Source organism: Heliconius melpomene, chromosome 8, assembly GCF_056956725.1.
Source record: "Heliconius melpomene rosina isolate 202511_hmr_F chromosome 8, ASM5695672v1, whole genome shotgun sequence".
NCBI lineage: Eukaryota > Metazoa > Arthropoda > Insecta > Lepidoptera > Nymphalidae > Heliconius > Heliconius melpomene.
Genome location: NC_140396.1, coordinates 525077 through 540985, shown reverse-complemented (window position 1 = coordinate 540985; position 15909 = coordinate 525077). Strand labels below are relative to the sequence as shown.

Sequence of the window (15909 nt, the reverse complement as noted above, 5' to 3'; positions counted from 1 at the left end):
AAATTCCAGCGAAAAGTGAAGAACGGTGTCTGAATGGGGAACGGAACGGCTCAGTGTTGAGACGCTGGTTCCCTTGTGGGCAGGTTCCCTCAGGTATGCAGGGACGCAGGTCAGCAACGCAGGTTCCCTCTGCCTATCCATCTATGTGAGGGATACGTAAAGCGAAAAAAAATATATGAAATGATCAATACCCGCAACCATTACTTCCACAGTCAGGCACATTTCCATTGTGTCACAATGACCAAAATTACAAAAAATATAAAAAAATTAAATGTTTTTACGTTTTATCCTCATTTTAACGCTAATCTAAACTAAACTTTTTTATCTATTCATCTCTTTTGCAATTATACAAAACCTAATTGGTAACTCGAACTTATTAGCAATTCGGCAAATCCACATCAAACAACTGACGGTTGCACTTATTTATAATAATTCAGCGGTTTGTTAGGAAATCCGAAGCTTTTGAAGTTAACATTAGATTTTATGTTTTTAGGGTTCCATATCTCAAACGGAAAACAAAAGAACCCTCGTAGGACCACTTTTCCTCGGATACTTTACCTCATTACCCGAGTGAAGATGGAATTAAAATTTGCTGTCACTGTAGAAGCAAATTTATATCTTTGTCAACGTTTGGTTTTGAGGAGTATCTAGACACTAGCTAAAATTAAGAAGCTCGTGTTTATAGCTGGTCTCTATATATCTGTTTCTTTCGCCACGTACATTTTATCAACCTTCATATATTCTACGGAGAAGACCACATGTTTTTAATGTAATTTTCCTCCAGTGTCATCAATACTGTGTTTTCGAAAGTCATTCGAGGTCTCTCACGCACCTTTTTTTCCCCATTCTTCATTCGTTATCTCGATATACCCAAAACTAACCCATATATTTACTTAACAAGCAAAAATAAACAGCTTACCAAATTGTACTGGTATTATATCAGGATCGTCTTCTTCTCCTTCTAATTTTAGTTCGTACTGACTACTGTAGTCTACTTTAGGTGATGCCGTGTATGATGGTACGTTATCCCGCTTCGGAAATGATTCCACGCTGTCTTCATTGTAGAGGGCATTTCTGTTAAGAACAAAAATAAGTATTAAATGTTCTCTTAGAATATCTATCAAGACGTCTTAGTACCAAATTTCTTCTGTCTATATATGAGATACCTTGAGAACTCTTATTTAACTTGAACAAAATATCTAAGATAAATACTAGAATTTGAACTCGCAACTATCCATGAAGTCTGTCACTTTTCAATTGCGCCACCAAGGCCATAAGTCTATTCACATATAATTATAATAAAATGAAAATACAATTCGTATGTACGTACATTGAAAGCTGATTTATTTATAATATTAGATCTGTTTGTTTGTTTCATCAGTTTATCGAAGTCAGTACGAACAAATACAAGAATATTTTATGAAGTCCAGTTATTAGTATTGGAATATTACTAAGCAATCCATATAATCGATTATAACTTGGAAGTTGTATTTAATGTATACTATCTATAAGCATCACTATAAGTTATAGTACTATAATGGGGAAGTAAATGCTATTAATGTTTACTAGGGAAGCTAATTATTCTATAATTTGTTTAGCTTTACGCTGTGTCCCTCATATAGCAGAGTAGGGTAGAGAGATCCTAGGGACTTAGTGTTAAGATACTCTGTTCTCCGTTAAGACCCTTCTGTTTGGCGTAGAGTGTATGTGTAGAGTGGCGGAACTCGACGCACAATTTTTAGAACCACAATTATCTACTCTATAATATAAATAAGATACCTACACACAGTGTAAATACATATATATTTGAACAAGATATATTCTAGCACGTCGTTAATATTCAGAATAAATATACATAATCTCAAGAACAATGCCTACGTCACGTACGATGTAGAACGCGGGATATAACAGGTGTTGTACACGGCGTGTGTAATATCTTGTAACACTACTGCACTTCATGGTATTACTACAATATAGTAAAGTGTCACAGCAAATTACCAGTAGGAAAAAAGGGTGAAGCTTGCTACTGTAAACGCGACAGGTTATGGGTTCGGTTCCCACTCGGTGATATAAAATATTTAATATTATCGCCCTGGTAACGAGGCAAAGTACAGCGTTTAGTTCCGCCACTCAACTCGCTATGCCTCCAGCTCTCGGCAGAAAGTGGGACACGGAGTGTCATAAACACTACGTTCCCACTGCCTACCCTGATGTGTGCGGGATACAGTGTAAAGCTGATCTAATTGATTTGATTGTATAAAAATAGAAGAGTAACATACATTAATTAATTTTAAAATAAACCAAAATAACGGGAATAATAATGAAACAAAAAGCTGGTATTTTGCACTACGTAACACAATAATGTTGACTCTTCCAAGTTAATTATTATGGGAAGAACACGTTTTTCGTGTTTAAATAAATAAATATTTTACGTAATATGATATTTTTTTACTGCTATATTAAACACTAGTTTTTTGTATTACCGACAGTTTTGCCTTTGTGGTTTGTTTGGAAATAAATAACAGTATTTTTAATATATTTCAAGTATTATTCCACACTTAGGAAAGAAAATACTTAGAAAACGTTCTAATAAATGAACTTAGTAGAATTTGAACCCGCGCCTCTTGGAAATCGTCCGCCTCTTAATCGATTTCCAAGAGATGCAGGTTTAAATTCTACAACGTTGAAATTTGCTAATAGCTGATAAAAAAAACTCTTTTACTTTAAAACTCCCTCTACTCCTCCCTCTTACTCTATAAAATATGAACAAAACTTACGTAGACGGTGGTTCTTTCACATGCTGTCTTACGAAATGTCTCCGGTACACAGCGACGATGATAGCACAAACTGCGATACTAAGTAACGCCACCGTCGCCAGCAGGGACGCGAGCATCGGTGATAGAGTGAAAGGGCTGGAAACACCTGTTAGGGGTTAAACATCAAAAGGTTATTTAATTATTAAAGGGATTGTTTTTTTTATATATATATTGTTGTTAAATGATGGACAGACGACGCATAAATGTATAGATTGTAGGGAAGAACTACGTAAGGTTTTCTCGAAGTGCTAAATGAAAAGGGAAAAAACGGTACCTTCCCTTTTTTTCGTTTTAAAGTTTATCAGGTTACTTTATTTTGTTCTATATACGTGATAAAAAATTATGAGTACGAGTTTAGTTAAAAACATAAATATATGCCTAGGTACAAAGAAATACCTTTCATTCGTTATGGAAAAACTACTCAGAGTACAAATCACAGTTCGTGTACACGCGATAGTATTAGGTTCGGTATCTACAAAGTGGAATGCTTTACTTGTTTGCTCCGGTAACAAGACAAAGCGCGGCGTTGAATTCCGTCACTTAACACGCATTGCCTCCAGGCTTAGGAGACATGTAGAACGAAATGTATTAATGGGAACTGAGTGGGAACGGAAAACACCAAGTTGTCAGGTTCCCTCTGCCCGCCCAGCCATATGCGGGATGCAGTGTAAAGCTATAAAAAATAAATAAATAATTATGTAGGACAAGCGAGCAAATAAAATCATTAATTATATTTCAACGCGTAAGACACAAATACGTTACTATAAACACCTGTATAATCTCAGTAATTTCACACCACAACAAATAAACATATTTTGAACTTTATTTCCAACAAAATAAAGTCTAAAGTATAAACTTTTCAGTAACAAAAATTTTAATTAAATAATTATACAAAGATTTCAAATTCCCTTTTAGAAGTATTCGCTATTTAATTTTCTCTGCGCTTTGTTTTGAAGCGTGTTGGGTGATTACCGCGTTAATTGCTAGATAGCGTGTCATTACATTGCAAGGTTAGAACATGTATAGCGACAGTTGTGGGTTCAATTTTCGCTAATCAACACATAATGTCTCGAAAATTGGAAGAAGCAGGAATTAAGTGAAATATAGAAAAAAAAAACAATTATAAGCAGAGAGTATCTGTATAAGACAAACAAGAATAAAGTTACAAACGTAAGGACAAATAAAAACTGTTAAAACATTAAAATAAATAAAATAAACAAAACTGTTATTTTATACGTAACATAAAAAAAACTGTTATTTTTTACGTAGGAAAGACATTCTTTTTTTTAAGAAAGCGTATAATAATTTGAACGTAGCGGGATTCGAACCTGCACCTCTTGGAAACGTTCAAAGATATACATACGTAAAGAACGTATGAGTTAGCAGTCACTAGTCACTAATGTAAACGTAATGAATAGGCGCGGGTTCAAATCCCGCTACGTTAATTTTTTTTACGAGTTTCAAAAAAAGGATTTTAAATTAAATTAATATATCAGTACAAAATAAATATTATAACGTGACACAAAGTAAATCATTCACCTGTATATTTATGTGGGGATCGGATCGCAATAGTGTATAGGGTTACCACTTCGCTTCTGCCCTTAGCGTTGGCTGCATACAAATTGAGTATATAGCTCAGTCCTCTGTCCAACCCTAGCACGTTGAATGTAGGCGTAAAGTTCGAAGTAATATTTGCTCGGACCTGGGAAAATATGTTCTGTGAAATATTTACTATACTTCTATCGTATGTTTCAATATATCGAGATTTTATTATTGGCATAAATAAATAAACATTGTGGTTCTCTGTGTCTCTTTTAATCTTTGTACTGATAGGATAAAGGAGCGTTAAGTTTTTGTCTGGGCGAGAAGTAGAGAACAAAGAGTTTAGCACTAGATTCTGTTACCCTGTTATTCTGTCAATCAACAAGCAAAGTCTACATAATTCAGCGGAAAGTGGGGAACGGAAGTGTCTTATTAGGACCAGAGTGTCTTGACTCTAGATTCTCAGGTTCCCCTGCCTACCCTGCTATTTGCGGGATACAGTGTAAAGCTAAAAAAAAAGAAATAAAAATATAAAAATTTAAAACACTTCATTCTTGACTCTCTTTTTCTAACTATACTAGGAGACTAAATACAAGTACAAATATAATAAAAAAAGAATAAAGATTCATAAAGAGATTTATGTTTATAAAAGTCGTAAATCATATTTACGTGATAAGATTTATGATATCATTATTATAAAAAATCTAATTTTTGTAAAGAATCATAGCCAACGGTTATAAGATATAGAGCCAAGTCTGTTATTTTCATATCATTCGGTTTGTTAACCAAATTGCTATGATTTCGCCTTGTACGTATCTAAAATATATTTCATATATTTTCTGTTCATAAAATATATTTTAACATCTCGAATATATACGATATGATAAGGCCTTTCGTGTAAGGAGCGAAACTCAACGCCGTGCTTTGCCTAATTCAAAGAAAATGAAAATATGAAATATTTCATTTCTTCGAGAGGTAATTGAACCCACAACCTAACGCGTTTAGTGCCGCATGCTTGTGCCACTACACCACGACAGACAATAACAAAAATAAATTGTAATGTTTTACCTCAATCTAATATAATCCATACTACGCACAAATTAGAATATAAAGTCTAAGAGAAATTTCATTAGGCGAAACGAAGTTTATTTTTAAATGAATAAAGTAAATTTCATATGTTAATGTGACAGAAAAATTAAAGCTACAGGAACAAAAAAAGGTTTATTTTTATTTTTTTTGTTTTAATACAAAAATATTTTCGTTATAATTTGATGATAATTTATTTTTTGTATGAAATTAATAAATAGCGATGTTTAGCGATATTTTTTTTAAATTGTGCTTTCATTTCACATAAAACAAAGAAAACTTACGGTAACAGAAGGTAATTCCAAAACTTCCAAAAAAAATATCTGCGAGAGTCCACCGTCGAAGCCTTCCATACAATCCACTCGGAGATCGTCGCCATTTTGATTGATGATAGAGCAGTTTTGCAGAGACGTAGGGCGACCTGTGACAAAGTTGGTATTTCAGTATGGGTAATTTTTAACCGACTTAGAAAAGGAGCACGTGCGGTTTTTTTTGTGAAACGAATGATTAATGTTAAAACATTAGTGTTGTAGTTTATAAATTATATTATGTACACACATACATATGTATGTATACTATAAGTAACATAACCTTATTTTTTTAGCTAGCTAGAGTTAAGCTTGTTTGAAGATCCCTCCACAACTTTCGAATTTTCAAGATCAAACTTCAACGTAGTGCTTTTTCTTCTTACCAAAACTAAGAAATGAAAATAATTCCGCCGAGTGAGAAACGGACCAACAACCGTCATAATTATATTAGTTACGTAATATATACAGTCAGTTTAAATTTTTATATTCGCCATGGCGGTGTAAAGTTACGTATCCATATTTATTAATAATCAGCTTCACGATTTATCCCGAACACTTTATTCCACCCAAATTCCGCCAAATTTTGGAGGCATTGCGTGCGCACTTAACGTCGCGTTTTGCCTTAAATAAATATTTAATCTTCGAATGGGGATCGAACCCACCACCAGTCCATTTTACAGGCACACTTTGTGCCCCTGGGCCACACTTGGCCTCCATATTTATAAGAAGACAAAAAAAGTAATACCAGCAGCAATAATATTATAAGCGCAGGGAACAGCCTGCTTCCCCACGGCGTTGCTCGCTAAACATAATATTGTGCCAAAGTCCTTGTCTTCTCTCGGTGTATACGTCAATGTTGACGTTTGACCCTTGTTCTTGTAGAGGCTAAATAAAAAATCGATATTTTATTAAATTTTAAAAGATATATTATTTATTTTTATAGATTTAGGCCCATATTTATCAACTGATAAAGATCGGTTTCCGAGTTGAGAACGATTTATAAATAAAAAATATAACATACATATAAATAATATTATTTTAACAAATTATTTAAATTTGATTTAATAGAGAGAACCTGTAAAGAATGTAAAAAAAATTCGCTTCACGCCCGCCTAAGCAAGACTAGACTAGACTAATTTGTGGCATATTGGAGTCAAATGGCGGAACTCAACCCCGCACTTTTCCATACCAGAGAGAAAATTAAAATTATTAATTGATCCTTGCCATCGTTGATTGGGAATCCCACAACCATCATTCTTACAGTCAGGAGCTTATTCATTATTTAGTATGTTTAATGCGGTGTAGTGTAGTTGTTAGTATATTAAAACGTAAAGCTTTTTAACTTTGGTCTTGTTTTTCAACTTTTGGGGCTTTTGTGACAAGAACAAACTTTTGTAACTCGAAACCTTGGTATAACTTTAATTTCAAAGTAACCAAAGTGGGGCTAATGCATAATTATTCGTAATTACAAAATCTATCCAAGAACGTTGCCCCAGAGGGCGAGACTTTGATTTGGCTGTGCTCGGAATATTTAATATGAGGTTTTAATTAAGTTTCGCGTTGTAAATATTACATTTTGACGCAGTTCGGAACGATTGGGATAACTATGTAAAAGTTATATTTCCATTTCTTCGCTCTGGTGTCGAGGCAAAGCGCGGCGTAGAGTTCTGCCACTCGACACGCAATGCCTCCAGAATTCGGCAGAAAGTGGGGAACGGAGTATCTTAACACTGGGTTCCCTCTGACTACCCTGCTGTGTGCGGGGTACAGCGTGAAGCTGATTTTTTTAAAAAACATGACACCGTTGTGATTCGATTTTCACTCTGGGGAAATAATAATGCTGAATTCGACGTAAAGGGGGACGCGGAGTCTCTTAATATTATACTCCTTCAGCCTACCCTTCTTCTTCAGCTACATGCGGGATACATCGTAAAGCTAACAAAAAAATAACAGCTTTTAGTAAGTAAAATAGTAAAATATTGCCTTATCTGGAACAATTTCTCGCATAATCAATATAATAATTATTCGATAGTATGCTATGTGGGATCTTAATTAAGTTTTCCTCCCGCTCTAAACCTCAAAATAGATTATAATAATTATAATTCACATGTAACGAGTACCATACGTAATTAAATACAAAAATTCAGCAGAAAGTGGGAAGTGACATAGAACTAGGTTCCCTCTGCCTCCCTTGCTGTAAGCGAGATACAGTGTAAATAAAAAAACCGTTTTTTAGGGCTCCGTGGGAGACGGGAGAAAGAGAAGCCAGATTATAACGTATAATTTAAATTGACTGCGACTCTAATATCAGGGAATAGATTTAAGTATTATGAAATCCACTATCTGACACCAGAGACCTATTTTATTTGACTGGCAACCTTGCCTCTACACTAGTAGAACTAGTTAGAACTAGGTTAAAGTTATCTAACTGTAAGACTATTCGGAACAACGTCATTGAATTCAGACCGATAGTGAATATCGAATAATAATAACTGCTTAAGATGCTTCTGAAGGAGAAGTTAGGAAGTGATCATCTGAATATCGATTTTTAGTATTTTAGTTCGGTTAACCTATATGTGTGGTGTAAAATGGAAAACAACTATTATAAAAACACTATAGTATACAAACTGCAGAAAATAAATAAAAGATGAATCAATTCTTTTTGTAAACTATGTTCTCGTACGTAGAAAATGCAAAGCTCGCACAAAACTATAGGGAAGTAGCTCAAAGAGACCTATGGCTCCGCCTTCCGTTTCGAGAAAACATTTTCTAAGGTTCGTAATTACCAATATATCAATAATAATACATTCGCTTTTAGCAATTCCTTACTCACTTGACACCTGAAATTGTCAGCTAAAATTAATTGATAAATTATTAAACAAGTATGTAATCAAACCGTAGAAATATCTCTTTTTTTGTTACTCGTTTCATTCTCCACTTTCCGCACATTTTTTGAGACGTTACGTGTTGAGTAGTGTAATTCAACGCAGCGTATTTGGATGACAGAGAGTTGAAATAAAAATAATTCAATTGAGAATTGAAACTGACTTCAAATATATATCTAGCTCTAGCTATAAAAAAGAAAAAGCAATTACCAAATAAATAAAGGGATCATCCTACACAACACTCGTACTACACAATGCTACAGTATTCACAATGACAAATTCCACCAACCTCTGCGGCAATTCACTTCGATCACCAGATCTATTGAAGACCCATTCGAAGTTGGACGGCTGCGGGTTTGAGTCGACGGTGCAGACTAATTCTATAGCTTCCTGCTTCAATGCGCCGTACACTTGCCCCTCGTCTGTGCTGCATAATGGCGCATCTGTTCGGTACAATTGGAAATATTTGATAGATTTTGTATTTAGTTATTATTTTCTTGTTATTAAATAGAAATTCACATATCGACGACGAAGCGCCGATGACATCTAACTGACAAAGTCAACATTTTACACAAATTAAAAAAAACGTTTTATTTGTTGAAAAAGTGTTATTATTTTTATTATTTCAAATAATAATAATAATATGTGGTTTATAAATTATATTATATTCATATATATTCTAATAGAATAGTAGGTGTGCATTTACAATGAAAAAAAAAAAGGATAATTTGTTAAAAATGTCACTTTTTTTGGCACTTCGCCATTGACATACAAAATTACATCCAACAAATAATTACTATTACAGCTTAACGTTTTCTCCTGCAAAGCACTCTTCAGTTCCCATGCACCACTGAATTTTCGAAATAATGTGTGCTTAGTGACTGAACTCAATGGTGCGCTTTGTTTACCACGGCTAAAAATAAATAGATTAACCTGAAGCATACTTTCAAAACCGCTAAAAAGCTATAAACGTAATGTCCCCATACCACATTCTTACAGTCAACAGTCTAAGCTGCCAAGTAACAAAAAAAAACTAAAATAATCCAAAACTCACATCGTATTTGTAAGGAAACGGCATTACTGGATGCACTGCCCTCGAGGTTCTGGGCGAGGCAGCTGTAGTCACCGGAGGCGCTCCGGTTCACATTCTGGAGTACCAGACTCTGGTCACTCAATATGATGCCTATACTGGCGTTGTGCTGGATCTCATTGGACTAAAATTATTTATATTTTAAATTTAAATAATATTTTAATATGTGAAGCAAAATGCTTAACATTTTAATATGGGAAAAAAATAATACTTATTTTAGAAATTAATAATTTAGTAACAAAACAAAGCGTAGTGTTGAGTTTTAAAAATTGGGCGACACGGGGGCCTCATCACTAGAATCCCTCTGAAATATATATTTTTTCGGACATTTATTTTAATTTAAAGCTTAAAATATCTTTGTTTAAGATACATATATTTTATAAATAGAAATTAGTGAAGGAAATAATCTTTACAAACTCTCAATGCATTAATAAATGTCACATTCCCGCGAGCTAACAGGCAGTAGAAGGAAATACTTAGACCTTCTCTTTCTTTTACGAGGATAAATGACTTTTAAGAGGTTTAATTGTAAATTCAAAACGATATCTGAACAAAATTTTGAAGACCATGAAAATTTACTTTATTGATTTGAATCTCCATTTGTAATTCATACTTTACAGAGTTGCATTCTATTTAGGCGTTGTGCTCCACCACTGAACATGCAATGGCTCGAGAATTCGGCTGTAAGTGGAGAACGGAAGTGACTTAATGAGAACGCAGTGTCTCAACACTAGATCATATTCCCTCTGCCTACCCCCTACCCTGCTACATGCAGTATAGTGTGAAAACCTGAATGAACGAGACGATAAAACTCGAGATAGTAATACGTAAGAAGCTAGACTAATGATTATAGACATCCATGAGTAACGATCCTATTAGTTACGCCGCCTTATTCGTGATGTTTGACGTTATAAATGTTTGTCGTCGTAAAAGTTTATGGTCATAGCGCATAGCGGTGAAAGATAAAATTTATTAATGTCCTAGACTCGAGACATTCTCTCTGTTTTTATAGAAAACCTATACTTAATTAATAGTACCAAAAAGCGTCTTAATAATAGCCTAAGAGACTAATAATATTTAATAATCTTCTTTAGTAAATCTTCTACTTATTATTTGTTATAATTATGTAGTATTATTTAATACTTACGATCATATTACCAGAAAGTTAAATATATTTTTACTCCATAGTAAAAATTCAGATGCCATCCTCTGAATCTTAATACTTACATTAAATAAAAATTTTTACACTTATAATATATATATTAGGAGTAGAACTATTTACTCTTAATTCCTTAAATTCACAACGAGTTTCGAATCTTTGACCTCTTTATCAAAATTGTTTAAAAATCGGGTCACTAATTCCTGTGGTATATTGAATCGGGTAAAATTACAACAATGTTTTATCCTTGTCTCAGTTTTCACAGGATATTTGGTTTACTACACTTAAAAGATTGTTAAAAGATTAACAATTTAGCAATTTTTTATAATCTTCACGCATTTAAGAATGTAGGCAAGGGCAATTTCTGTCCATATTTGAGATACTGTATGGAAACTGAACTGTTACGAAACTCAATAAAGAAATAAAAATATTTAAATCTCCAATCTAAACTTTTTGTCAATGAAAAGATATAACTTATTCAATAGTCCACAAAGATTTTTATTCAAATCAATCCATTCCCTTTTTATATGAAGTGAGGAAGCAGAATTTTTAATAATTTTTACATATAAATACATATATGAATAAGGAACTATTTACTAGTGTTAAGACACTCCATTCCCGTTAAAACACTTCCGTTCTCCACTCTCCACCGAATTCTAGAGGCATTGCGTGTTGAGTAGCGAAACTCAACGCCACAATCTCAACGTTAAAATTTTTAAACAATATTTTTTGTATAAAATAAACATACCCCTTTATACCACGCTAACTTGTTTGTTTTGGGGTTGGCTTGTACGCTGCACTCAAAGTAAACGTCGTCACCTTCCTTTATGTGATCTGGATTCAGATTTGATCCCATTTTCAACGTCGCTATTGGTACATCTGAAAGATTTCAATGATTTAGAGCGTTGTATGTTACGTAAAGAGATTTAGAGATGTTAGATTTTTTAAAAATCAAATCAGCTTCACGCTGTATCCCGCATCCAGCAGGGTAAGCAGAGGGAACCTCGTGTAAAAGACACTCCGTTCCCCACTTTCTGTCGGAAATTGGAGGCATTGCATGTTAAGTGGCAGAACTTTTACTTTTTTAGCTGCACTGTGTATCCCGCACGTTACTATAGTCAATTCCCCACTTTCCGCCGAATTCTGTATACATTGCGTGTTAAGTACGGAAATTCAACGCCGCACTTTTACCTCGACCCTAGTGCGAGTCCTCGAGTGCGAATAGAATAAACAATCTATCACATTAACAGTCACACGGTTGTGTCCCTGCGCCAAGACTGATCTCAATTTCTTTTTACTGTTGTCCATCAGCGTTCTCAATATAGATGTAGGTTCAGATCTGCATTCTTACACTGATAAATACCCTCTAACCTCTATACATAAATCAACTGCCATAAGCAAGTACCTACCTACCTACGTAAATACATCAGAAACTATGCATTTAACATAAATACATTCATAGTATCACTGATCAAATGGCATCAGTAATAGCTTCTATTGATGTTTGATTCAGTACGAGAATATAGATATTTATCAATATATTATCAGCATTCACCAAAATAATATTCTCCAAATTATTTTGTAATAATTATTACTATCGATAATAAATTATTGATAACTTCCATTGCATTGTGTAAGATAAGCTTAAATGAACTGTAGACTAAATTGCGAATTATTAAATTCATTGCGGAGGCCATCATGGCGCAGTGGCACAAGCATGGAACTGTAAACGTCGGTTGTGGGTTGATTTCCACTCAGGGAAATGAATTATATAAGTTGTACTATCTATTTAAGCACAACGTTGAGTTTCGTTACTCAACACACAAAAATTTAGAAGGCTTCTTTTGATATGTTTTTAAATTAATATTTTATTTCATTACCACCTACATAAGTAATATTAGTGTAAGAGTCTTCCAAATGGTCTGTCACTAGCAGATAAGCAGCAAATAGGTGCCAAATGACTAAACCACTCGAACGAGATAACGACAGCCTCCGTCGTTATATTAATTAATGAGGATGAGATCGAACTAAATGATGGGCAATTTTCCTTTATTATTAATATACTACTACTATTATGTAATCGTGGCGCAGGGACGCATGCGTGTGACTGTAAACGCGACAGGTGGTGAGTTTGATTCCCACTCGGTGTTACGGAATATTTAATATTTTCATTTCCTCGCTATGGTAAAAGTTCAACGAAAGTGGGTAACAGAAGTGTCTTAAATGGAATAGAGGGTCTCAGTATTCTGCCTACCGAACTGAAAAAATAAAAAAATCATCCCTCCAAGTGGTAAACAACCCGCAACCATTACATTTACATCTGTCCCACTGTGCCACACTTTCAACAAGTAGTAAGTAATTTTTTGTTACGAAATTTATTTTATTTTGTAATCTTATCTACACAAATAATATATTAACAACAAAATATTTCAAGAAACCGAACTTTTATGTTAACATGTAAAGCCAGCCCACGTCGTTGTACTAATTAATGAGGATAATACCTAAGTAGAACAGAATGATAGACCATTTGGAGAACATTTTCCTTGATTATTCCAAATACTATAATTATGTAATCTATTTGGGATCGCTGATTGCGAGGGGATGACACTTAGGCTTTAGGTAATGGACCGTGATACGATTTGGTTTTTATTTGATTTCGATTCAATTGGTTGTGTGAGAACTCGGTAGGTTTTTTTGGTAATAATTACTTAAATAGAAGGATTTGGATTATTTGAGACTATTTTAGCGATGATTAACAAGTGTCCTTTTACGGATTTTTACGATTTTGTTTAGCTTCACACCAGCATACCAGCACATAGCAAAGTAGGATGAATGACGAAAACTCCTTCATGCAAGGAAGGATTTCTAAAAAGTTCACGAAGACGAAGTTGCAGGTAGCAACTGATACTAAACAATGTATATAATTTAGCAACGAATTTGCGACTAGTAACTCAAATATCAGTTTTATCATTTAAATTATAATAACAAACTCCTTAGAATTTAGAACTTCAACAAATATTTCAATTTAATGTTACCACAATATCCATTGAAAATACTTAAATATGGGCAAAGTCGTAAAAGTATATGAACAATCAACACAAGTAATCCTCGATATCAACAGTTCAAATGACCGTATGGAACTATGAAACCGCTATTTCCGATAGCATTAGGCTGAATGGCTTGGACGCGATTGGTTATAGTCTTCAGTAATATTCTATTTTATAGAAGCTAGAGAAATATGAATTAAATTCAGAAAATAATATATTGCCTATATATAATAGTTTTCAGCCCAATTTTTGCATTTATTTACTACATAGATGTGGACTAATGAACATCGAATCCACCATAGTCGCACTTTTTTTCCAGAGTGGTGAATTTTTCTTTTTGTTCAGTGTAGGAAGATGGAACCTAATATTAAAACACTCCGTTCTATACTTTCCGCTGATTTTTTCAAATGTATCGACGATCAAATCCACAATCAAATTAAACATAAGTAAACATTGAAACTGAAAAAAAGTTGAGGCTACTCGTTGCACAAAGGCACAAGCGTATGACTCAATGTGACAGGTTAAGTGTTCGATTCCTACTTAAGGAAATGAAATATTTAATATTAACGAGACAAACGTGGCACAAAACAAGCAATTCCTCCAGAACATTTTCTTACGTTTAACAATTATGAACACTATTAATAATAATAAACCAATAGACATACTTACAATGTATATTCAACCTTATACTATCTTCTATTACTGCATTAACAATTCGTGAGTTCTCGGCGCGACAAATAAGCTCCTGCTCGTGGTCTTCTGCTTCCGGGACAAACGTTAAGATACTTGTTGTTGAATTTGTATCCGAAAACTGTTGGAGAAATGTTATATAATTAATATATTATACGGTAAAATACTAATATCTTCACGTGAGTTTTATACTTGGCTAAAGAATAACCGAGTGATAGTTCACTAAACAATTTTTATTCCTATATTTTCCACCTTTGTGTTTCCGCGTCACGACTGGCCTTTAGACGATATTCAATAGATACGTGAAGTTGGTAAATCAAATCAAAAAATCCAACTGGACAAATATTAAATGGCAGTAAAGATTCGAAAGAAGGCCCTAATAAAATCAATTTGCATGGTTTAGCAGTGTCCTCTACGTACTACCCCAAATATAACAAATATCGAGGATTCCATCGCATCAATGGCCGCATTTAGCTTAGGATTACAAAAGTGAAACATTTACATAAAAAGTATGTGGATTTGGATTGTGGGTCGCCCATAAAAATGAATTTCTGTCATTTCACACTTATGGCCGCAGTGCCAGCGACTTGGAAAACACTACATTGAACAAACAAACGAGTAAAATGAGGGATGAATATGGTATTTAAAATGAAATTATATTTTCTTTTTGCACATTTTGTTTATACGTGATGTAAATTGATAGATTGTAAAGTTCCATATTTTTCACTTCAATTTTAATTTTTAAGACTACGCTTTCGGACGTTTGTACAAATAACCGAAAATCGATTTGTAAAAATTAAATCACGGTTTAATTTTTACAAATTCGAATATTTGTTTTTTGCTCATTTTCAGTATAAATATTAATAAGATTTTGCTTCAAAATTGTTAATAAACAGGCATGGCAACCAAAATATTTCACTTTATTTTGTATTACACTGAGGCTGTCTTGGCCCGGTGAAACAACGTGTGACTGTTAACGTGAAATATGTGGGTTCGATTTCTACTCGGGGGAAAGAATTATTTTTATTTTTTCGCTCTGGTAAAAAGAAAAATGTGCGGCATTAAGGAAACGGAATTTAGTAATGCTAAGTTTCCTCTGTAATGTTTGTAGCTTATTATTTATTTTCATCTTAGTTCTTAGCACAGAATTCTTATTTTCTTCTTAGTTTTTTTTGCATTCAAATTCAAATTCAAAATATTCTTTATTCAAATAAACTTATAATAAGCACTTTTGAATCGTCGAATGAACATATGAACAAAAAGCTACCACCGGTTCGGAAGGCAGT

The 15909-nt window shown here is 33.7% G+C and overlaps 1 protein-coding gene across 1 annotated transcript in view; it reads right to left on the bottom strand.

Annotated features, from left to right (window-relative positions):
- The window catches only part of LOC146536595 (synaptogenesis protein syg-2-like), a 55598-nt gene that overhangs the window by 3625 nt on the left and 36064 nt on the right, over nt 1-15909 (bottom strand). Inside the window, exons 7-15 of the mRNA XM_085189630.1 lie at nt 14603-14744; nt 11635-11765; nt 9692-9851; nt 8927-9080; nt 6498-6637; nt 5729-5865; nt 4356-4518; nt 2778-2922; nt 920-1074 (exon numbers count right to left, since the gene is read on the bottom strand). Of these exons, the coding sequence (XP_085045756.1) occupies nt 920-1074; nt 2778-2922; nt 4356-4518; nt 5729-5865; nt 6498-6637; nt 8927-9080; nt 9692-9851; nt 11635-11765; nt 14603-14744 (1327 nt within the window). The remainder of the gene's footprint in view (nt 1-919; nt 1075-2777; nt 2923-4355; nt 4519-5728; nt 5866-6497; nt 6638-8926; nt 9081-9691; nt 9852-11634; nt 11766-14602; nt 14745-15909) is intronic.